Source organism: Hyperolius riggenbachi, chromosome 8 (genome assembly GCF_040937935.1).
Source record: "Hyperolius riggenbachi isolate aHypRig1 chromosome 8, aHypRig1.pri, whole genome shotgun sequence".
NCBI classification, from domain to species: domain Eukaryota; kingdom Metazoa; phylum Chordata; class Amphibia; order Anura; family Hyperoliidae; genus Hyperolius; species Hyperolius riggenbachi.
The window spans coordinates 93,415,135-93,440,968 of NC_090653.1; the positions used below are offsets into that span (position 1 = coordinate 93,415,135).

Genomic DNA, 25,834 nt, shown 5'->3' on the forward strand with positions numbered 1-25,834 from the left:
CCGCATAAGTGTAGTTTCTGGTTGCTTGACAGTCAATGTTAAAAATAGGTCTAGCTAAAAAACAAAAACAGTACTATATCCCACACTGTATACTTACCATAAACTCTGTATTACTGTTGAAATACAGTAGTTAAAACAAATTAGAACAAAGTTCAGACAATGTAACCTACGTTTATTAATGTATATAGAAATGAAAAATTTGATTTATGTATCCTGAGGGCCAGAATTTGAGAATTCTGGTTCACTGGGTACTGTATTTTGGCAGTTAGATTTAGCAACTGCCATTTAGGAAATGCTTTTGAAAACAAAGAAAACCCTAAGAATCCCCCATGAAAGGATAGAGTAGTAAAAAAAAACCTGTCAGCTCTGTCAGATCTTAACTTTCTACTTTTTTCATTGTGGTGGTCCTTTTACAAAAATTAAGTCCAAATATTTATTTAACCATTTCAGCCTGCGGTATTTTTCACCTAATGGACGAGAGGAATTTTCCCATTTCAGTGCTCCTCCCTTTCATTCCCCAATAACTTTATCACTACTTATCACAAATAAATTATCTATACCTTGTTTTTTCCGCCACTAATTAGGCTTTCTTTGGGTGGTACATTATGTTAAAAATTATTTTATTCTTGTCACTAACTGTCCCTCAAAAGGAGCTTACAATCTAATCCCTACCATTGCCATATGTCTATATTATGTAGTGTATATATATATATATATATATATATATATATATATATATATATATATATATATATATATATATATATATATATATATATATATATATATCTTGTCACTAACTGTCCCTCAAAAGGAGCTTACAATCTAATCCCTACCATTGCCATATGTCTATATTATGTAGTGTAAGTACTGTAGTCTAGGGCCAATTTTTAGAGGGAGCCAATTAACTTATCCGTATGTTTTTTCATTCCCTAAAGTCCCTAAAGTCAATATGTACGCTAGACAAGACAAATAACATTTATATTGCGCTTTTCTCCTGGCGGACTCAAAGCGCCAGAGCTGCAGCCACTAGGACACGCTCTATAGGCAGTAGCAGTGCTAGGGAGACTTGCCTAAGGTCTCCTACTGAATAGGTGCTGGCTTACTGAACAGGCAGAGCCGAGATTCGAACCCTGGTCTCCTGTGTCAGAGGTAGAGCCCTTAACCCTAGACGCTACATAGGAAACAATGTGTTGCTACATTGTAACTAGGGAAGTGATGCAGGCAGTGATCACGGTGGCCTGTGGGGAGATTAAAGAATGGATACTTTGTTCTCATTCATAAATCTAACCATTGGCGACAGAAATCATTGGCGGAATGAAGTGCGGTGGCTCTATTTAAGAATAAACACTGTTTTTAAACAAAAACAGTGTTTATTCTCGGCGGACATGTACGGATTGGCACAGATGACTTTTGTCCCCTGCAGCCAATCCCCCCTGCTACCAGCAACATCGCAGTCGCGAGCATTTGCCCACACGTTCGCCCGCAAAGCACCCCAAACTGCAGGGACATGACTATCACGTCCCTGCGACTGTAGCAGCTGCAGCTTCGGACATGAGGCTCACGTCCGTGCAACATAAAGGAAGGATCGCTACAGTGAAAAAACTAAGCACTGCCACTGTACAAAATGTCTGTTCAAGGGATTTAAGCCTGCATAAAATACGACTCATCGTCTTCTCTATCTCTTAGCAAAATAAACACACACAAATGGTTTTTCAACAAATTACATTCCAGGACCCATTTGCATTTGGCCTTGCTCCCAGTGACATAAAAGTTAATGTATGATGTTTGTAGTAATGTGTAAAACATACAGATCATTCTGTCTGCTAATGGAAATCAAACTACTCAAGTAAATGACAAAGCTACAGTTGTGGATGTGAAATTGCTTGTGTTCTATCAAATCATACCAATAAACTAGGGGTGGGACGATGAATCCTGCGAATCCACGAATCCCTCGAATATTAGGAAATATTCGAGATTCGTGGATTCGAATCCCGACGCCATTTTCCACTATACGAATCCGCCGAATCCCGACGCCGCATCGCCGCGCATCCGCCGCTCGCATTCGTCCTCCTCCGACCCCCCCCCGCGCCTCCTCTGCTCGCCCCCCCCCTGCCCGCATAGTTTCCATCCACTCACCTATCGCGGAGCGCAGAGCGGCAGACCTCTCGCCGACTTCCTGGTTCCCCCTAGTGACCGGCTCTTACAATGACGTCATCAGTAAGAGCCGGTCCGGCCACTAGAGGGAACAGGGAAGTAACGAAGAGGTCTGCTGCTCTGCGCTCCACGGGAAAGGTGAGTAGATTCTTGCAGGGGTGAGCGGAGGAGGCACGGGGGACGGAGGGGGCCGTGGGGGGGTTGGCGGGAGGGCGAGGGATTTCTACCTACCGACCTACCTATCTACCTACCTACCACTATCCCTACCTACCTACAGGCCGCTATACCTACCTACCTACCTACAGGCCCCTATACCTACCTACCTACAGGCCCCTATACCTACCTACCTACCTAAAGGCCCCTATACCTACCTACCTAAAGGCCCCTATACCTACCTACCTACAGGCCACTATACCTACCTACAGGCCTCAATACCTACCTACCCACCTACCTACAGGCCCCCTATACATACCTACCTACCTAAAGGCACCTATACCTACCTACCTAAAGGCACCTATACCTACCTACAGGCCACTATACCTACCTACCTACCGGCCACTATCCTTACCTACCTACCTACAGGCCGCTTTACCTACCTACAGGCCGCTATACCCACCTACCTAAAGGCCCCTATACCTACCTAAAGGCCCCCTATACGTACCTACCTACCTAAAGGCCCCTATACCTACCTACCTAAAGGCCCCTATACCTACCTACCTACAGGCCACTATACCTACCTACAGGCTTCAATACCTACCTACCTACAGGCCCCCTATACGTACCTACCTACCTAAAGGCACCTATACCTGCCTATACCTGCCTACCTACCTACCTACCTATACTTAAGGCCCTATACCCTGCTACCTATACTGAAGGTCCCTTTACCTACCTACCTACACTGAAGGCACATGTACCTTACTACCTATACTGAAGGCCCCTATACCTAGCTACCTACCTATACTGAAGGCACATATACCCTGCTACCTATACTGAAGGCACATATACCCTGCTACCAATACTGAAGGCCCATATTCCCTGACACCTATACTGAAGGCCCATATACCCTGCTACCTATACTGAAGGCCCATATACCCTGCTACCTATACTGCAAGCCTCTATACCTTGCTACCTATACTGAAAGCTACCAATATTGAAGGCACCCATACCTAGCTAGCTATACTGAAGGCACCTTTACCTCGCTACCTATGCCTGGGTACCTATACTGCGGGCAACTATACCACGGATCGCACAATTTTTATGTGCAGGATTCGTTAGATTCGGGATTCGAAAGGTTCGAGATATTCGAGAACCTTTTTAGATTCGGATCCGGATTCGAAGAAATTGTGGATTCGTTCCATCCCTACAATAAACCCTAACCCACTGAGTCGAGTGCAATAAAACTCAATCGTCAACAATGCATTCATTCATATAAGCTTTCTCTCCAGTTTTCTTTTCTCATGAAGATGGTTTAAAGGACCACTATCATGAATAAAGTAGGCAGTTAAAATCTGACAGAACCAACAGGTTTTGGGCCAGTCCATCTCCTCATGGGGGATTCTCAGGGTTTTCTTTCAACAGGATTTACTGAACAGCAGTTGCAAAGTCTAACTGACAAAATAGTGCGCAAGTGAGTAGGGAGGCTGACTGGTATCCTACTATTTTGGCTGTTAAACTGCTGTTCAGGAAATGTTGTTGAAAACAAAGAAAACCCTGAGAATGCCCCATGAGCAGATGGACTTGCCCAAAACCTGTCAGTTCTGTCAGATTTTAACTGCCTACTTTTTTTGCGATGGTGGTCCCTTAAATCATCTGTCAAGCCAAATGCAGTAAAAGGATAATAAGTAATATCAAATGCATGTGAATTTAGGACAATCATTTTAAAGAGAATCTGTAATATAAAAAAAAGTGCCCTTTGGGGTACTTACTTCAAGAGGAGGAATCCTCTGGAGCCTCATAAGGCTTCCCCCATCCTCCAGTGTAGCCCTGATCCAGTGTTGGCTCCCCCTGTAAATACGACAAGTGCAGCAAATGGCACTACTATTCTTTAGGATCCAGCACAGACGCAGCCTCGATCGGGCTATGCTATTTCCCCTAGAGCCCAATAGGGAATATGGTACTGCTCCTGTACTGAATCCCGAAAGTATTGCTATTGGTATCAATCATAAACCATATTCTAATCCTAACAGTCCACATCACTGACTTTCATGCTATACTATTATTCCAGAAGCCATTTAATCCCTGAAATGGTTAACCCCTTATTGTGACAGAAACTCCATGCAACTGAAAAACTCAGTTTTAGCCATACAATAAACATACAGTATATAATCACCATCCATGCCAGGCATAAATTACATTAATGCTTACCTCCAACATGACTGTAACACTTGCACTTACCTCCATATTACACTTACCTCTGACATGATGAGCACTTGTACTTCTCCTTCACAACGTCTGGACACCAGAACACGATCTTGCAGAACTCATGTCTAGAAGTACTTCATCACCTCAGATGTCTTCTCATCAAACAGTGCATTACTATATTCGTGAAGATAAAGAGGAGGAGGCACTAATTGTTGCAAAGAAGGTACCTTTAATCCAGGGTGGTAGGATACATCGGGATGGAGTGGGGGTGAAGGAGGCTTCCTTCACCCCCACTCCATCCCGATGTATCCTACCACCCTGGAGGCCTCTTTCACCCCCACTCCATCCCGATGTATCCTACCACCCTGGATTAAAGGTACCTTCTTTGCAACAATTAGTGCCTCCTCCTCTTTATCTTCACATATGCATGCTTGCCTCCGGAGTGCACAATTGAGAATATGAAGTACGTAATCCGGTGAAGTCACATACCCTTTGGTGGACATCTAGTGCCAGGCTTTTTCTTTCCATTTGCATTACTATATTCCAGTGCCTCAAAGCACCAAATGCTCCAGTCAGTGGATGTTTTCAGTGAATTCCCGATGGGCAGAGAGGTGAAAAAAATGTTATAATTACAACAAACAATATTGTTTACAGGCCGCCACCTCTCCAACCGTACTGGTTTCGCTTTACGCACCCCTGATGAAGCAAAGATCAAAATTGGTCAGGTTGGACAGGAGGAAGCCTGTAAAAAATATTGTAGGAAAAGCTCTGTTACTTTTTGGCGCCCTTGTTACTGAAAGCCTTGATATACGTTTTAAATACTGCGGTTTCATGGAGATAAATAAAGAGGTCTTTAAATATGGTCTGCACTTCGTATTGATTAGATTTTTGATTACTCTGCCCAAGTGAAGAACATATTTAAAGATCTCTTTATTCATCTCCATGATAACACAATATTTAAAAAAAGTATATTAAGGCTCCAGCAACAAGGATGCCAAAAAGGAACAGCACTTTTCCAACAACATTTTCTACAGACTCCCTCCTCTCCAAAAGGACCGGTTTGGCTCTACGCTTCATCAGGGGTGCATAGAGTGAAACCAGTCTGGTTGGAGAGGACGCAGCCCGTAGATTATATGGTTTTTTGTAATTATTACATTTTCCTTCCATTTTTGCCCATCAAGAATATGCTAAATACATACACTGACTGTAGCATGTGATTTAAAAGCAAAATAATATACAGTTTCAACCTTATCATTTGGGTCTGTGAATATCCGGTAAGCTGCAGAATGACTTGGTGAAGGCAAGACTGATGGGAAGACATCCAATCTAGTGCTGATATTTATGGGGTTTCATCTTTATGATTGTGTGACAATCTTATTTCGGCCACTTTTGTGTTTAGGTGCCCATACATCTAGTAGTGTAAGAGCAGATCGATCAAGAGACAGATCTCTCTCTGATGGAATCTGAGCAGAGAGAGATCTGTTGACTGCCCATACATTGCAGGCTGATTCCCGATCGATTTTAGCATTACATTTTTCAGGAATCAACCTTGTGAAGCCGTCTCCGTCATCCAAATGGGATATGTGCCCCCGATGACTGCATTAAAATTTCTCACCTGTCCAGCTGTCCCCTGCTAGTGTCCACCTGCTCCTGCATTCACTCCACAATCGCTGCCTATAGCACGTGGCGTGTGACAGCAGTAAGTGGGGAGTGAATGTGGAAGCAGATGGAAACCAGCGGATGGCGGCCTGACAGGTGAGATATTTGAATGTATGGCCACGGGGGGTGGGGGCACATGCAACATTTGGGGGGAGAGCAGCTAGGGGTCCCGTCACTCGTCCTGATAGTGCACACTTTTACCGATGCACACCTGATCAACCACATTGGCCCGGATTTCCCAGCATGTGTGATCGATACATTCAACCGATTTTGGCTCGAAATCGGTTGAACCATCGATCAGGCTTGGTTGTTGCGGCACTGACTGCAAAATTGCCATGGCCACCTTAACCTCCTTAGCGGTAACCCCGAACTGAGCTGTAAGCCGCCGCGGAGGATATCTCAGCCCCTGGTGGGACGATTCCTGTCCTGTAAATTGCTGTACGCGCAGCCAGCACTTTGCTAGCTGCGCATCCAGCTTGATCGCCGCCTCTCTGCGGCGATCGTCCGCACGCAGCGGCGGAAGAGGGCCCCCCCCGCCAGAGCCCTGCGCAGCCCGGACCAATCAGTCCCGGGTAGCGCAAAGGGCTGGATCGGATGGGTCTGACGTCCACGACGTCATTCCGATCGTCGCCATGGCGACAGGAGAAGCCAAAAATTGAACCGCCAAGGAGGTTAAGGGCTCATTTCCATATAGCGCGCTTATGGAAACTTGATCGCAGAGACAGCAGACAGTGCATAGACTGCACTGTCTGCCGTTTCCATGTATGCACGGTGATTCAGCACTCTTTTGCCGCACATGGTTGACTGCATTTTGGGGGCGCTTTAGTCTTCGATTCCATTCAGTAATGTATGGTATTGCAAGACCCCCCCTCCCGCGCCGGGAGTGACGTGCAGCTTCAATGCAAACTAGCCCTTATTGTTATTCAAAGTTAAAAACGTACAAGCAGAGATACAGTATTGTGGAGCCTTTGAATGGGTTGACTGTTTCCTGAATTTGTGAATTCAGCTAGTACTGTATATTATTAGTATGTCATGTTTTGGGGTATGTTACAGATTTTTTTTAATGTGTTCCCTGTGTTAGTGTAACAGCACAGTGTCCCAGGGCAGTTAAGTCCAGATACAAAGTTTTTTCTCCATCACCATTTAAAGATCTCACAAATAAATCAAACTACCCAGAATATTGTATATATTTTTTTTGTTATTTTTTTTTCTTTTCACATTCAAAATGCCATACACTACAACACTGTCAATGAACATGAATACACATACAGTATATCTACAATACTATGATGGATATTTACAGAAAAAAGCACAATAAAACATCTTTCTGTGACAAGATCACACTTTTTTTCTTTACAATATAAATGGTGTTTTCTATTTAAATTAAAAGATCTATTTTTATACACATTTATACCATCTATAATACTGACCGTAGAGCTTAAAGTGGACTCCATTTAGAGTTTCAGTCATTACGAAACTTTCTGTTATGTTTTAGGTTACAACGCAGAGTTCTAGTCCTTAAAGTTAGATTCTGACATCAAATTTCCTCCATTGTTAACGTTCATTTGTTCAGTTAGTTCCTCGTGTGTTACTACTGGCAAAGCGATCTTTGTGGCAGAATCTATTTTGAACAGGGTATCCATTTTTATGAGAGGATTGAGATTGAAGGACTTTTGAAAGGATTTGGAGGTAAAATAGTAGACAAAAGGGTCAAAACAACAGTTAGTTGTTGCAATGCACAGGGTGATGGGATACAATGTCCTAGCAAATCTCTCGATAGAACAATTTTCTATTGCCTGGGAGCGAACCAAAGCATAAAGAAAAAGGATGGAATTGTATGGAACAAAACACACAACAAAAATGGCAACATGAACCACAATCATTTTTAGAACTTTTTCTTTGTTGGTCCCAATCTGGCACAAGGTGGCCGGCTTTCTTAACGTCCTGAGAACCAATGAAGAGCATGTCAGGTTCAGTAATAAGGGAATTATAAAGCCAACCACTTCTATGAAGATTGTGATCTTTGACAAGTAGGTCTTCCAAATGTTCTTAGAGAAGCCTTCAAAACAAGTGGTACTTGTGTTGGAGACATTAGTGGTTGAGAAGAGAGAAGCGGAGATGCCACCACTGAGCACCAAAATCCAAACACCTGCACAGACAATAGCAGAATTCCTTCGTGTTCTAATGGTTCGAGATTGAAATGGGTAGACGATGGCCAAAAAACGGTCCACGCTGATACAAGTGAGGAAGAGCATGCTCCCGTAGATGTTGGTCAAAAATGCCGTGCCTGATATCTTGCATAAAGTGTCTCCAAAGGGCCAGTGGCGGTTAAAGTTATAAAATATTTTGAAAGGAAGTGTGAAAACAAACAGTAGGTCAGACACGGCAAGATTGGTCATGTAAATGGCCGTTTCATTTTGCATCTTCATTCTGAAGCAGAAGACAAAGAGGGAAGCGCAGTTTGTGATCAACCCCAAGATAAATACCACACTGTAAACTGCTCCATAGAGGTTGTACTTGAAGGAGTCATCAATGAGGCAGCTGTTATTACTGCTATTGCTGTAGTTTCCCATCCCAGGGTCTGGAATGTTCTGCTGGATCCTTTCTTGGTTTTAACAGTATCCATAGAATATTCTGGAAGCGGTCATGGCATATCTTGCTTTTTTTGCCGAAGTTTGAAGTCACTTCTAAGTATCCTTATTGCCATGGTGCGTCATTGTCCTAAACAAACAGAGAACACTATTAGGCATTAGTTCTGGCTGTTCTGTTGAGCACCATGCAAGTAACCACTAATGATCACACACTGTTCCCAAAAATGTACTTGGCAAGGAAATGACCTAAACTCAATTGTGTAAGAACACAAAATATGATTTTCAAAAAAGCAGAATACCAGTTGCAGTTGGGAATTAAAAACACAAAGGCATGAATCACACTAATAATAAAGCCAACATGTATATTAGAGCGATGCTAAAAATAAATGTGACCTAAGCTATGGCCTGTTCCTCACGATAGTCTTCAAACTAGACAATGAAAACCTGATTAAACATTAGTCCGGAACATTATAGCGAGATGGCCAATTTCAGTGCAGCTCTGCACCAATGATTTGGGCGCCACCATAGGCCGTAATGTGAATTATGGCTATAGCAATGCTTATTGACTAATTTGGCTTCGGCAATAGCCAGAGCTAAAATTAACCATTTACTGACAAAGTAACGTATTAAAACGTCATGCATTAGCCTATTAACGGCAACATGACGTTTTAATACGTCGCGTATTCCCGCCGCCGCTCCGCACGTGTCTGCGCCGCTACCGCCGCCGTTTCCATCGGGATCCCTTGTTAGGTGATTGGGGAAGAGGACCGAGTGGTCCTCTACCCAATCGCAATGCCTGAAGTAAATGGACGTGACCGCGAACAGCGGCCACCTCCATTCATAAAACAGGAAACTGTTTCAGGTTAATAAAGTGTACATAAAAAAAAAAAGTGATCACTTCCTTAACGGGAAAGTGTTCACTAGCGCCATCTTGTGGCCAAAAAGTATATTACACACAAGCACAAACATACTATGTAAAATATACAATATTAATAAAATAAATAAATTACACTTCCATTCCCCCCTTAAAAAAAAATACTTGTAAAAAAAAAAAAAAATCAGCTTAAAATCAATAAATAAATAGTTGACTAAGGGAAAATTAATTTTATTACATAAGAGTTTAATTTTGGCTAAAACAAAAAAAAACAAAAAAATAACACCTATATTTTAAAATAATATATTGTCGCCATACATTGTGATAGGGACATAATTTAAACGGTTTAATAATCGGGACAACTGGGCAAATAAAAAGTGTTGGTTTTATCCACAGGAGAATGTTTAATTTTAAAACTATAATGGCTAAAAACTGAGAAATAATGATTTTTTTTCCATTATTTCTGTATTTTTCCCATAAAATGCATTTAGAATAAAAAAATTATTAGCAAAATGTACTACCCACAGAAAGCCTAATTGGTGGCAAACAAACCGAGGTATAGATCATTTTCTTGTGATAAGTAATAAAAGTTATTAGGGAATAAAAAGCAGGAGCACTGACAGGTGAAAATTGCTCTGGTCCGTTAGGGTAAAAACCCTTGGGGGTGAACTGGTTAAGAAAACACAAGGTAATTTGAGTGTTGGCAATAGCCGATGCCTGAATTACATGTTCCCTTGTATTTAGCGTGGGCAGGAGTTGGAATAGAGCAGGGTGAGCCATCTATCGCCTTCACCCTGTACCCAAATTTGCCTATGCCATTCTTTGTTTGTATGCCATTATACTAGTTACTTTATTTTTTGAGAAAAAGGAGTCAAAGTTATATATTGGTGTGTGAACTTCTTGGATTACCAGTTAATTTAAAAAATATATAAAAAAGGTATGTACACATGCTGCCTTTGCCGAGATTCCTCCCGATGCATCGGGAAAGATCTGGAATACCGGATCTTATCGGTTGTTCCCCCCTCTTACACTTCCCTCCAGAAGGCACTCTATTATGCCTCCTTCCTGTCCATAGTAGTGATGATCGTAACCTGCTAATTACGATTACGCAAACTTTTGCGTAACGTTTCATAATTACGGCCATATGTAATTACAGTTTGGACATGCAATTGATTTTGTGTAAACCATCCATATTTTTGTGTAATTGCACAAAATTTTGTGCCGACCAGGGAACCTAAACTGAGAGGGATATGGATGTTTCTTTTTAAACAATACCAGTTGCTTGGCAGTCCTGCTGATCTCTTTGGCTGCAGTGGTGTCTGAATCACACACCTGAAACAAGCATGCAGCTATTCCAGTCTGACTTCAATCAGAGCACCTGATCTGCATGGTTGTTGAGGGGCTGTGGCTAAAAGTATGAGGCTGCTTTCACAGTGGGACGTTACAGGCGCACGTTAGAGCAGCCTGTAACGCACCCCCACCGCACAGCAATGAAAAATCAATGGGCTGTTCACAGTGCCCACGTTGCGCTACACAGTAACGCTTCACGTCAAGACAACGTACTGCATGCAGTACTTTATACGCGGCTAGGCCACGTTAGACTGTTTGCACATGCTCAGTACGGGTGTTTTTTTTTTATTTTAGGGGCGCAGAGGAGGTGGGGAGAGGCCGCTACATTGCCAGGCACATGCACTTGCAGTGTTTACTCTTTGGAGCGGCCGCTGATTGGCTGGCGGGACCACGTAATGCGGAGAGCTCCGCTCATGTGGTCTCCACAGCGCCTCCAACAGAGCAGGCGCACCAAGAGCTGCTTGTAACGCAGCTCTTGGTAGCGTCCTGCTCCAACACCACCAGGCGTTGCGTTAGGGGCACGTTATGTGCCCTATAATGTCCCCTAAACGCAACGTCCTGGCGTGTAAGTAGCCTCAGAGACACAGGATCAGCAGGAGAGTCAGGCCACTGGTAATATTTTAAAAGGAAAAATGCATATCCTTCTCAGTTTCGGTTCTTTTTAGATCCTGAGATAATATTCAACACAGCAGACACATTTATGGTTATATTGGAATGCTTGCAATGCAGACTGCATGTAGACTACATAATAAACCCAGAGCAGTGAGTAAATGGGATTTTGTGGCTGACAATCCTGCTTTCAAGCACCTCCTGTAAAAAGCTAGAGTCAGTGCTAGCCTCTTTTCAGTGCTTACAGTGTGAATGAGCCATTAGAAAAATCAAGCAGTGCTAAGCTTCTAGGGATATGCCAGATTCCTTTCAATCGGAATCGATTCAGGGAGTAAGCAATTCCTACCACACACAGCACACTAATTTTAAATAGGTTCCTGCAAAGGATTCAGAATGGATGAGGCTAGTGGTGCCCATACATGGTACAATTTTTTTCGATTAGATAATTTTTTCAATTATTCTGTTAGATCGAATATAAAGATTTTTCCCAACATGTCTGATCGGATTTTTATTGAAAAAAACGGATAATCGTTCATTTTTCTAGATTGAAAAAAAAGATCATTTTTGACTTTTATTCGATTTTATCGTTTTGGACGAATAAAAAAAAAGGGAAAAATCAAAAGTTTTTATTGTACCGTGTATGGGCACCATAAGGTTTATTGACCAGCCTTGCAGAGGTTAATAGATCACTGACAAATATGTTTACAGTGATTAAAACAGTCTGAAAATGAATCACTTGCATGACCAACTTAGGAGAACACATGAACAAGTCGCCTATACTCCCAGTTGGACCCCCTGACGTGAGGTTTCTCCAAGAATGCCACTAGCGCTACACGTGTACAACTACAACCCAAGCCGACCAGATGTGTGATAAAAATACAGAATGACAGCAAACCGCAGCAATATAATAACAGGGGAAGTGCATTCTTGTGGTTGTGTGCAGCATAAGTAGGGCGTTTAACATGAAAACTTGAAGGCATTTCAGGATAGGCCAACTGGCACAGCTGTAAAACTACTTAATGTAAAAGATGTAAGATGCAGCATATAATGGTATTACCATATACTCTGCCCCACCAGCCTCAACCACTGAAAGCTAAGTCAAGCTATAATCTTTTCATAAAGTCATCATCAAAATACAACCACCATATCATTCATACAGACAAGAACTCTTTATTCAACATACCCTTGGATTTCAATACTGCAATACAACTGTAATACAAGTGCAGCAATGCAAACTAACTGCATTATTGCATAGACAAGACAAATAACATTTATATCACACTTTTCTCCTGGCGGACTCAAAGCACCAGAGCTGCAGCCACTAGGACACGCTCTAGATCACATGTGTCGAACTCCAGGCCTGGAGGGCCGGATGCATGCCAGTGTTTAGGATGGACTGAGAAAGAAAGGAATGTGTTCTACCTGATGGACCACACCTTTCCTGATTCAGACCTATCAATTTATTTGAGCTGTATCAAAGATGTGTGAGGATCTCGGCCCTCGTAGGACCGGTTTGACATACCTGCTCTAGATGCTCTAGTGTCAAGGTCTTAGTGCCCCCAGGGTCTCCTACTACATAGGTGCTGGCTTACTGAACAGGCGATGACGTGTAGCGGCCGGCATGTTGACGAGGAGCGTCACGGATCAGGAAGTCAAGGCCCAACACTTAGCGGAAGTGTCGCCGGTAATGAAGCCGCCATAGGGACGCAGAATGGAGCCAGGAGGACACAGGGGGACCTCACAGCCTACGGTAGGCTGGAGGAAGCCCCAGATGAGTACCAATTTTAAATGTAACCCACTGCTTAGGGTCTATTTAAAGCATAAGAATAAAGTTTAGAGTCAATTAAACCCATTTTTCAGTAGAAACATACGTATTTACACAGATCTGTACCAGGGCTGTGGAGTGGGAGTTGGAGTCGGAGTCGAGGAGTAGGAGTCGGGGCAATTTTGGGCACCCAGAGTCGGAGTTGTGATTTCAGAAACTGAGGAGTCAGGAGTCGGAGTCGCATGATTTTTGTACAAAATCCACAGCCCTGTTAAGTATTAGACTAAGGAGTCGAGGAGTCGGAGTCTGAGCAATTTTGGGTACCCGGAGTTGGAGTCGGAGTCGTGGTTTCAGAAACTGAGGAGTCGGAAGATTTTTGTACCGACTCCACAGCCCTGATCTGTACATCACTCCTGAAAGACAGAAGAGGAGGAAAGAGGAAGAAAGAGGGACATGGGGATTGGGTTCCCAAAGTGGGGCTGTCCCTCCAAAAGAGGGACAGTTGGGAGGAGCTATGGAATATGTCCATAGCTTTACAAAACAATGCCTGATCAGATAGGTCACATGATTTGGCTAAATTCTCCACAGGGAAAGTTTCTGTACATAGAATAACCTGATGACTTCTATAAATCAGTGGTGTTATAACTGCACAACAGATCAAGGACAATTTAACCAAATGTTGTCTATTTATAAAATTCACTTATCCTTCAAAATCATAACACACTCAGCTTCAAAGAGAATTTCACTTATTAAAACAACCAAACATTTTAACATTACAAATGACATGCTATTATTAGTAGAGTATTATGTAACTGTGCATTTGCTCTACCAGCAGTGACAAATGCTATGTGAAAGTCAACAGAAAATCAGTCTGGGAAAAAAGATCATTTCCATCCATACGATCTGCTCTGTGATGCCAGCTGCTTAGGAGTATCATTTATACATTTAAATCAGAAGGTCACAAATGAAGGCCGATTAGGAATCCCACTAGACAAGATATTTCACTTAACATTCCAACAGGATTAAAATGCCATAGTGATGCCTATAACTACTGGTGGAATACTCTACAACCAAGATCCAGACCGGTTACTATGGCAGGGTGAAAAAAACTACGAGCAGCAACCAAAATATCTGAAGTGGAGAAGTAATTTCTCTTTCAAAAAACACGTTGTCCTAAGTATTTTAAATTATAAAAAGAAATACACAATCAAGAGGAAAAACTGTGTCTGGCTACCCAATACTGGGGGTCCCTCTGATTACATATACTGGGGGTGGAGGTATTCTGCATTTGGCTATACTGAGGGCACTTACCTTATATTCGGGGCACCTACCTATTCCAGGTGGGCTGCATATGGCTACCTATACTTGGGAGGTTGGACCATGTCTGGCTACTTAAAGGACAACTGAAGTAAGAGATATATGAAAGCTGCCATATTTATTTCCTTTAAACAATAAGCCAGTTGCCTGGCAGCCCTGTTGATCTTTGTGGCTGTAGTAGTGTCTAAACCGCACACCTGAAACAAGCATGAAGCTAATCTTGTCAGAAACACCTGATCTGCTGCATGCTTGTTCAGGGCCTATGGCTAAAAGAATGAAAGGCAGATGATCAGCAGGATAACCAGGCAACTGGTATAGCTTAAAAGGAAATAAATAATAGGGTTATGTCTAGATACCCAATGCAGGGGTAAGGAGTCCTTGGGCAATACTCTATTGTAATTAATGCCTATACGATTAGCTATCCAATTCACTGGGGGGCACAACATAGCAATTGCATAGCAACAGCATACTCAAGTCTGCAGCAGGGGTGGGGTGATTTTTACACCCTGAGGGCTTGCTTCCACTGTTGCGACGCGATTTCGCCGGCATTCCGACGCTTGTAAAAACGCATGCGGATACGTTTCCACATGCGTTTTTACCCGCAATTTCGCATGCGATTTCGCATGGCAGGGTGCCATGCGAAATTAACCATGACACTGCCAGGGCAAAATAAAATTGAAAAAGGTGCGAAATCGCACGCGAAATCGCGGGTAAAAACGCATGTAACAAACGCATGCGTTTTTACTATTAAATACATTAGCGGCGATTCGCATGCATTCCACTCGCAGGCGAATTCGTTGGCTCTTTTGTGCGTTTTTTTACCGCTGAAAAAAACGCACCTCAACAACGCTACAGTGGAAACAGGCCCATCCACTTGCATTACATGTGCGAATCCGCATGCATTGGACGCATGCGGATTTGCGATAGTGGGAACGAGCCCTGAGAGCTCTGTTGCTTAGAAACTGCCCTGGTCTGCAGGCATGAGAAAACATTTTTAAGGATGTGCTCATTTTTGTAAAAAGCCATTATACTGTCTTTCTGTAAACATTTTGAGTCAAAAGCATACATTTTTATATGAAAGGGACTCTGCCAAAGTGCAGAGCATTTATTAACGGTCATACAGCTCTACACAATATGTAACCTTTCATTTTCCACTATAGCAAAAATAATAATTACATGTAAAATATCTACAAGGACTCTGATACATAATCACAACACTGTATAACAATAAGATGGAATTGATGGTCTCATATTATGACTCTTTAATCTCCCTTCTTGCCTCTCCAGGGAGACTAGAGAAGGGCCGGGATAAAAGGCTGATGGATGATGAAGCGTCATGTCAGCTGGAAATTAAACCTGCTAGTCTCAGTCTCTTGATCACCCCCACTCCAGCAGCTGATGATGCTGCAGATTGCTTAATAAACCTAGGAAAAATTGTGTTAAAATCCCAAAGGTAATTTGATGGGATTTATTTTGTGATTAGAAAAGGTAATTTCACTAGGGGAAATAATTTACGCTTAAAGTCAAAACACGCAAGGTGTTTAAGTCGCTGAAATGTCCAATTTTTTTAAAATAATTCACTGATATTTACACTGAACAAAAATATAAACCCAACTCTTTCTATTTTGCTCCCATTTTGCATGAGCTGAACTCAGATCTGAAACATTTTACACAAAAGACCTATTGTTCTCAAATATTGTTCACAAATCTGTCTAAATGGTGTCCATACAGGGTATAATTTTTTTTCATCCAATCTTACCATTTCTATGTAGTAGAAGGGTAAATTAAGTGAATATACTGAAAGGGTAAATTAAGTGAATATACTGAAAGGATAATTTAGGCAGTTCCCTTATATTACATAGAAATGGTAAGATTGGATGAAAAAAATTGTACCATGTATGGGCACCATAAATCTGTGTGAGCACTTCTCCGTTGCAGAGAATGATCCATCTCTTCCCACGAGTGTGGCATATCAAGGAGCTGATTAGACAGCATGAATAGTGCACAGGTGAGCTTACACACGTCCAACTTTATGCCTGATTGTCATTTAAACTGGTTGTTTGAACGACTTGAAATGCAAACAACAAATCGTTCAAACGTCCTGTACACACTGACCAACAAAGCGGCTGACAGTCTAATTTACATGTCATTCCAACTTGATAATGGACAATGGACTGGATAGAACAATGGACTAGATTAAATGACTGATCAAATGACAGCATGTTTGAACGTCCATTAGTTGGACAAATGACTAGAAGTCGTTTGTACACACGTACGGACCTGACAGTTGTTTAAACGACAATTGGTCGAAATGATCCACCAAACGGATCGGGCAAACCGTCTGTTATCAGTCGCTTGACTGGGCGTACACACATCCAACTTGTTGTTCAAATGACAAGTCGGACGATTAGTTGGGAGGAAAATCAGGATTAGCTTTAGACAATCAAAGGACCCTCTGAAATGTGCAGTTTACTCACACAGCACAATGCCACAGAGGTTGCAATATTTGAGGAAGCGTGCAATTGGCATGCTGATGACAGGAATGTCTACCAGAGCTGTTGCCTGTGAAATGAATGTTCATTTCTCTACCATAAGTCGTCTCTTCTCAGAGAATTTGGCAGTACATCCAACTTGCCTCACAACTACAGACCACGTGTACCCACACCGGCCCAGGACCTCCACATCCAGCATGTTCACCTCCATGATTGTTTGAGGTAGCATTGTCCATCGGGCATGCTTCTGGTGGCAGCGATTATCATTTGAAAAGATAATTTAATCAGGTGGTCGTTTGGCCGCCAAATCCCCAGATGTATGGCCACCTTTACTGTTGCCCATAGGATAGATTCTCGACAGATCGACAGATACTGCCTCAACTGGCTGGGTGGGACAGGGGATGATTGTGCTATGGGTGAAAGGGTGTAAGAGACTTTGGGTGAGAGTGCCCAGGGTTACCATAGGGGCAACCTGGGCAGTTGCCCCAGGGACCTCCAAGTGCTGCTAGGGCTCTACAGGTCTCCCCCTGACTTGTACTCCCCGGGACCCCCTGCAACGTTTTCAGCAGCATAGCGACTCACCACTCCTGGCTGGAGTGCTCATCCATAAGTCTTTCCTCCCAGTATTCATCCTCAACTGGCTGCATCTTCTCAATTATGTACTAACATGTGCAGGGCAACGGAGAAGAAGTACTCCTGTGAGGATAAAGATCACCGATAAATGGAAGCGCATGCAAGCAGGAACAAGTGAGTTGCTATGCTGTGGAAAACCCTGGGAGCACAATATAGTGTGTGTGTGTGCGCGCATGTGAGTGGGGGAGTAGATTTGGGAGTGTGGGGGGGGAGGGGGGCTGAGAGGTACATTTGCTGCCAGAAGCAAGGTCAGGGGGTCCCATGGTTAATTTTTGCCCCACTGTAGCTGGAACTAGACCTTAGAGTTGCAATGAGGGAGAGGAGTGGCCCCGATCCAAAAAGAGGACCAGGGATCTGACGTGATGAACACTTCCTGGACAGGAGTATAACATTTTCTACCAAAAGGTTAAGATTTTGCCTGGATCCAATGCTATGGTTTGGTTTGGAAGTTGGTGAAACAGTGTATTGGTTTTATATCCTGGTGAGTACTGTATATACTTGACTAGAAGTCTAGAAATTTAAGTCTGACTCTCTTAATAAAAGTATAGGGGTCGACTTAAGGCCCATACTCACGAGGGCCGGCCGTCGCCGCAACCGCGTGGCACGCGCGTGTTGCGGCGACAGTTCCCCCGTGTGTATGATGCGCGCGCCCCGAACCGTCGCCCGTCGGAGCTGTCGCCAGGCGATTGACATGTTCAATCGCCGGCTACAGTCGTCGCCGCAACCTCGCCGGAACTGTCGCTAGCCCCGCATGTGTATGCGGGCTAGCGACAGCTACCCACACACACCACACGGAGCTTCCGGCGGGGGGGGAGGAAACTCGGCGACAGCTTCCGCCGCATCGCTAATCCCTCTGCTGCCGTGTGGATGCAGAGGGATTTGGCGACGAGCTGTCGCCGAACTGCCGCCGAACTGTCGCGCACACGCTCCCGTGTGCGGCGACAGCTACAATTGTACCCCGTGGGTACTTAGCTTTATACACAAGTCATGGGCAACACTGACTGATGTGTGTACCATTAGTGACAAGCCCATCTTAAGCAATTTACCCAGTGGAAAGTGACATTTTCTTGATAAAGGAAATGTCAAAAAAAAAAAACCTGGGCTGAATGTCCTGGGCACAGCAATTAGAAAGGAAAGGGAGGGGGAAATACTGGGCTGTAGGAAAGGGAGAAAATAATGCTGCACTTGAGGACCTGGAGGAGTTATTGGCTGCACTTAAAGAGGAACTGTCGCGAAAATCTTAAAATTTAAAACACATACAAATAAGAAGTACATTTCTCCCAGAGTAAAATGAGCCATAAATTACCTTTCTCCTGTGTTCCTGTCACTCACAGTAGGTAGTAGAAATCTGACATTACCGACAGATTTTGGGCTAGTCCATCTCACCATAGGGGATTCTCAGCATGGCCTTTATTCTTTATAAAGACATTCCCTGAAAAAGATTTATACAAAGATGCTGACCAGCCTCCCTGCTCGCTGCAACTATTTTGGCAGTTGGACAGAGCAACTGCCATTCACTAAATGCTTTTAAAAATAAAGAAAACCCTGAGAACCCCCCTATGAGAAGATGGGGTAGTCCAAAATCTGTCGGCAATGACAGATTTCTATTTCTTATTGTAAGTGACAGGAACATAGGAGAAAAGAAATGTATGGCTCATTTTACTCTCTGAGAAATGTACTTCTTATTTGTATGGGTTTAAAAATTTTAAGATTTTTGCAACCGTTCCTCTTTAAGGAACAGGAGGGGTTAAGGGCTGCAATACTGTATGCAGTGCAGTCATTAACCCCTCCTGGGCACCAAGTGCAGATGTAAATTCTTCCTGGTTCCCAAGTGCAGCCATTAACTTTGCTAGGTAGACCTATACTTGAGTCAAAAAATTCCAGCTTAGAAGGGTTGAATATTGGAGTAGACTTATACAAAAGGTTGACTTGTATTCAAGTATATATGGTAATAAAAGAGGAATTAAACACATTTTTATAATATTTTAAAACCACATTTGCAATTTAACAAACTGTTACTAAAATAAAATAAAAAATCCTAGTATAAGCAACTTCTAAAAATACACGGTATTGTTGGACAACAAAAGGATGAATCACAAACTATTTGAGATATATTTCCAAATCAATGACTAAAGAACTGCTGATTCTATGGCCTTTTAGCCATGTATATCCTGTGAGGACTTCAGGCATTTCCTGGCCTAGTGTACACTGCAATGAAGGATCTGTTTTGGATTGAGTTAATTTTCTTCACGGTGAGGTCTTGAGCAGATCTTTGGCCTGGGGGAAGGGGGGCACATGTTCATCTCAGTAGAGATAATGTCAGCCAGCCCACCATCACACCGCATGCCAAACAGTCAGGAAGAATCCTACGGCCATATGTTCTCTGACTTTTCCTACATGGAAGTCAGTTGTAGCTTAGTAAGGACATTGGAATTTTACTGTAAAATCATAGTACTGAATTCCAGACTTTCCACTCATTACGTATGGTGAACTGTCCAATTCTGATCATACACAAGATGATGCAGCAAAGGAAATGCAAGTTATTATTGATACATTGTCCAAAATCATCTTAAGGGCTGTTTCTAGACATTTTGGCACTCCAGGCAAAGCAACTTTTTTCTTTCTTGTTTTGAGGGGTGTGTATCCACTTTAAAAACATTATACTGTTTATGCTTAACCTGGGGTCTTTACAGATTAGAATATTTTCCTGGAAATCCAATCAGAGTTGCAGCAATCGACACAGCAGCGCTCATTGAGGCGTTAAAATTACCATCTATCCATTAAGTTTAACTTAAAGAGTTGGCAATTAGAAATTCATAAAGTACAGTGTGCTAAGACTAGCTCTGCAGTGCCTCCCTGCTACAGTTGTCACTACAGGCATCTGCCTGGTCGCCTATGCCTAAAAACAGCCCTGATAATCTTTGTTAGAAGATGGTAGATTCCTGGTAGATTTGATCACTCTGCCAGGAATGAATGCCTCTATGTTCCATCCTGCTTAATGCCTGTGCTTTATGACCCCGCGGCATGTATGTGGTCACGTAACATACATGCCGTCAGGTATGGGTGGCAATGGAGAAAGGACACAGAACAGAGCGCACCAGCAGACTGGTCATTGTGCGCTCCACTGTTTACTTACAGCTAAGCATAGGCTCAGGCTGACATGGAGATTTTTTTTAACAGACCCTATTCCAGTGATGGCCAACCTTGGCACTCCAGCTGTGACAAAACTACAAATCCCATCATGCCTCTGCCTCCCCGAGTTATGCTTAGAGCTGTCAGAGTATTACAATGCCTGATGGGACTTGTAGTACCACCACAGCTGGAGTGCCAAGGTTAGCCACCACTGCCCTATCCTGTTCACTATATGCTGCTGGAGCCTGGAAACAGTTAACTGCATATATTTGAGCAGAGGAAGACAAATGCCCCAATGCAGCGTCACCCATGCAAGGACGGTATACCCCTCATACTGCCCCGTATATCCCCCTCACCCCTATGGACTGTATACAACAACCCCCTATACCCTATAATCCCACAACCACCTGCTACCCTCCAGTGCTGAGCTGACACTAATGTTTTGCTTTGGCATTGCTAACTACATTTAGTCCTGCCAGTAAAACTTTTTGGTTTGGCTAGAACGGATGAGGATCCGTTGGACATCCCAAAATCGAACGCCACTACCGCAACGCACTCAACTGCCCCCTTTTGAGCAAGATCTTTCTGGCCTGTGGATAGTTTTGCTTGATTTAAAAATCATATAAAATTACTATTGGGCAGCCATGTCATGTTGCGGCATTAATCTCTTGCAGATTTGATCACTATGTCCTATCCTATAGCAAGCCTTGATCTAATTCATAGCATCCCATTGTACAGCTTGAGCAACAGCTCATCTCCAGCCTGCTTGAGAAGATCCGCCTGGTTTCTGTACTGAAATGTTCCTTTTCCTCCGGATTAGAGGATTATTCTGTAATTACTGTGGCTGCCAGTTGTATCTTATTTCAAGGAAGCATTCCAAGTGTTTAGTAGGGACAGACAGCCTTTTTCATCTTTTTCACCCTAAAGGCCAACTCCACGGATAATTACTTTCCTGGTGCTGTGTAGGAACTTGGTGGCAGAGCTCGTTTACCTTATTGCCTTGTGAAATGGACTTAGTAAATACTCAAATCAATCCTGAAGTACTGAAGAAAAAAGACATTCTTTTAATAGAGCTTTGACAAGGTCATGCTCATCTTATTAATAACTCAGAGTCCTAAGGTGGGTGCCGATTTCCTACGGGCGACATCCATCAAAGGTGTGTAGGCACCTTAAGGTAGAGTAGCAAATTGGTGCCCTAATGCTGGGCATACACGGGTCGATTTCCCTTATCAATCGAGCCACTGATGGCTCGATTGAGAATATCCGACAGGTCCGATGACCCGCCGGATCGATTCCCCGCTTGATCCGGCCAGCCACGGGGACGCGGCGGGAGTCGATCCGGCGGCTAATCGAGCCGCCTTGTCGACTCGTCTATGCCCAGAATAGAGAATGATCTGCCCTTTTGAGGAAGGATATTGTTCTTGTCCACTTATCAGACGGGGCTTAGCTGGGCTAAGCATTGCTAGGGAACCTTACAGGATTTATTGATTACTCTGAGCTCATGTTATTAATGCTGCTGCTTCTGGATTGTCAGCACTAGGGTTCAAAGCATGTTTAATGGAACAATGCCCTATGCAGTAAATGAGCCTAGATCTCTTATCAGGTTCTCACTAACTAGCATGGATTATGCTGGGCATACACAGCCCAGATTCTTCTTATCAATCGAGCCACTGATGGCTCGATTGATAATTTCCGACATGTCTCATCACGCGGGGGATTCAATGCTGATAAGCGCTGAGAAGGAAGTGCCCGCGGGGATGAGCGGGAATTGATCTCTGCGCACACGTGGACGAGCGGTGACGCGCCATCATCGAGCCGTTGGCTCGATTCCGGCGCATAAACGTGCAATGTATGCCAAGCATAAGTTACTAAGTGCAAGTCAATGCAAGGTTAACAGGTACATACACATGCACAAGTACTGTCGCCTGCAGGGGTCAGGACTTTATCCTTTGGTCGATGGTTTGGGAGAGAGTGCTGTAGGGATGCAACATTGGCCTACAGGCTAGCAACATGTACTGTTACGGGGAGGAGGACGATATACGGCATATGATGGAGTGGGAGGAGATTCTCAGCAGAGGCAGCCCTGATTGGCTATCTCGGCCCAAAACCATCTAGTGTGCGCACAAGGCTTCAAGAGAACCAGAGGTGGTTAAAAACAAAAAACAAACAATGTGATCTTTACCTAAGAAGAGGTAAGCCTCTGGATCTTCTAGAGGCTTCTCACACCCTCCTCCAGACCACTGTAGCTGCCCGGGACCCTCTGGAAGTTCTTCATGCACAAGCATGGCTGTACTGCACTTTCACAAGTGCTATCACTCCCGCGCAGTAGCATGGAGCCACTTGTGGGTGAGGGGCTTTGGCTTACTGTGCAGGTGTGGCCATTCTCCCACAGGTACCATGCAGCCGCACTCTTGCATGGAGAGGGTGGCCACAATAAAAATATCTGACAAGCTCTTATCATATATGTTCTAGGGGTGTCTGCACTTGGCAATGGTGGGGGCGAGGAGGACACGGGAAGCCTCTGGACTATCCAGAGCCTTCCCTTTAACTAGGTAAGCATAGATCTTTTTCTATTCGGGTACACTTCAGTGGCAAGCTCTCCAACCCTGCATGACTACAAATCTTGGCCTGCTGATAAAAGCAACTAGGTCTCCACCTGGATTTAAGTCAAATTTGACCAGTTTAACCTCCCTGGCGGTAAGCCCGTGCTGAGCACGGGCTATGCCGCCGGGAGGCACCGCTCAGGACCTGCTGGGCCGATTTGCATACCGCTACCCGCCGATCCGCTGCTATACGCGTCGCCGCAGCCGCCCCCCCCCCCCCCCAGACCCCGTGCGCTGCCTGGCCAATCAGTGCCAGGCAGCGCTGTGGGGTGGATCGGAGTCCCCTTTGACGTCACGACGTCGATGACGCCATGGCGACGGGGGAAGCCCTCCAGGAGATCCCGTTCTTTGAAATTTTTTATAAAAAAAAAAAACGTATTTGCTGCCCCCTGGCGGATTTTGACAAACCGCCAGGAGGGTTAATAATTCAGAATAAACACAGTGCAAAGCACAACGTTTCGTGCCAAGGTGTAGACCCAGCTGATTTCTTTAGTTTTCTCGATGTGCACCTTTGGTAGATCTGGGTGTTGCCTGCTTGACTCCATGGGGTCAGGGTCAGCCCTACCATGAAGCCAACTGAATCATGTGATTCAGGCCAGCAGACTGTAGGGGGCAGCATCAGCTCCACACTCAGCCTATCTTTTTCAGTCTCTCCCTCTGCTCTGCTGCTTCTCTCTGACTCACGAAGCACAGAGCTTGCCTGCTGTGAGTCTATTTGTGCTGGAACACCCCTTATTAAAGATACACTGCTAAGGAGTTAGACGGTTAGCTTTGTCTTATCAATCGAGCCGCTGATGGCTCGATTGATAATTTCCGACGCGTCAGATACCCCGCCGGATTGATTCCGCGCTCGATACCGGTGGGCAGAACAAAAGAATAAATGAGCTGAAGATAATAAGTCGCCCGCAGGGACGAGCGGGAATCGATCCGGGCGCCCGCGGGGTTGCGCCGGAATCTATCGTGCGGCTTGATTACACGGTATAAACATACCGTGTATTCCCAGCATAAAGCCTCACACACGGAACAATTTTCCAACAAAGCGACCGGAGATCTGATGAAATACTGCATCGTGTGTAGACCTCCATATCGTTTCCGATTGATTTTGCAGTCAATTTTGCATTGACAAGTACCCAAAATCGATCTCAAAAATCAATTGGAATCCGATCGGACCGGTCAGAAATGATCTAATAGATCCGTCGATCTGATGGAAAAAAAGTGTACTGTGTGTGTACCTGGCTTAAATTTGCTTCAGGCAGCAAAAAGTTTACAACCTTCCCTGCCTGGTATCATATATTGGTTTGGGTTGCAGCACAGAGGAATTCTTATTTTGTTACAATCGTGGCCTGAAATATGTTCTCCACATACAGTATGAACAGATGCACAGCAGACATGAGGGGCAGTACAAAGTTCAATTCCAAAAGGAACCGGACACTAAATAACTGACACTAATCAACAGAATCACTCCGAAAACTCGCCTTGTCCAAATTATAGGCTTAAACTCAACTGAATTGTTGATCCAGTATAAAAATCATACTACAAGATTATAATTATGTAGAAGATAAACAGATTAGGCCAGAACATGAACAAAAACCTCTTGACGTTTTCTGGCACTGAAGAGAAAATACAGCCGCCAGGAGAGAGAGATCTCCCCTCCACAGAGAGTAATTAAACAGACTACGAGATGAACAACAATCTGTCCTAAGCTGCAGGCCCCATATATCAAATTCTGGACTGAGAAGATACCTTACAATTTAGTTTATGAGTCTGCAGCTGCTGTTCACCATCTGATTTGTAGTTTTTACAGGGAGAATGTTTAATGTGGTAAAAACAGAAGGAGACTTATGCTTACAGAAGCAAATGTAATGCTGCTTGCGTGTCTACATATATCTCAGGAACATGGCACACTAACAGCAGAGACTCTAATGAGTCTGTACTCTATGTAGTATACTACAACAACAAAACATTTGTAAAGCAATTTTCTCCTGTAGGACCCAAAGTGCATACGCTAATCTCAGATACATAGTGATGGGTACAGGGGGAAAAAGTTATGTGATCATAAATGCTAGACTAAACAGGAGGGGTTTCAGTTCTGATCTAAAGGTGTCCAGGGTTGGAGATGCCTTGATTAAGTTTGGCAAGGCACAGGGCAGATTCTAGGCTAAATTGCACCCAGTGCAAGGGTGTAAAAATTGCACCCCTTTTCCCCCACCCCCGTGGACTCGCAAACCCTTACACTTTAGGGACAGTCATATAGCCACAGGTCACAAGTAGATCTGCTTACTAGTGACCAG

At 43.8% G+C, this 25,834-nt stretch overlaps 1 protein-coding gene across 2 annotated transcripts in view; it reads right to left on the reverse strand.

Annotated features, from left to right (window-relative positions):
- Positions 1–7,420: 7,420 nt before the first annotated feature.
- The window catches only part of LPAR4 (lysophosphatidic acid receptor 4), a 51,969-nt gene continuing 33,555 nt past the window's right edge, over positions 7,421–25,834 (reverse strand). For both annotated transcript variants that reach the window (XM_068249556.1, XM_068249555.1), the window contains exon 2: positions 7,421–8,898. In XM_068249556.1, coding sequence (XP_068105657.1) covers positions 7,689–8,750 — 1,062 coding nt within the window. In that variant the 5' untranslated portion in view covers positions 8,751–8,898 and the 3' untranslated portion in view covers positions 7,421–7,688. The remainder of the gene's footprint in view (positions 8,899–25,834) is intronic.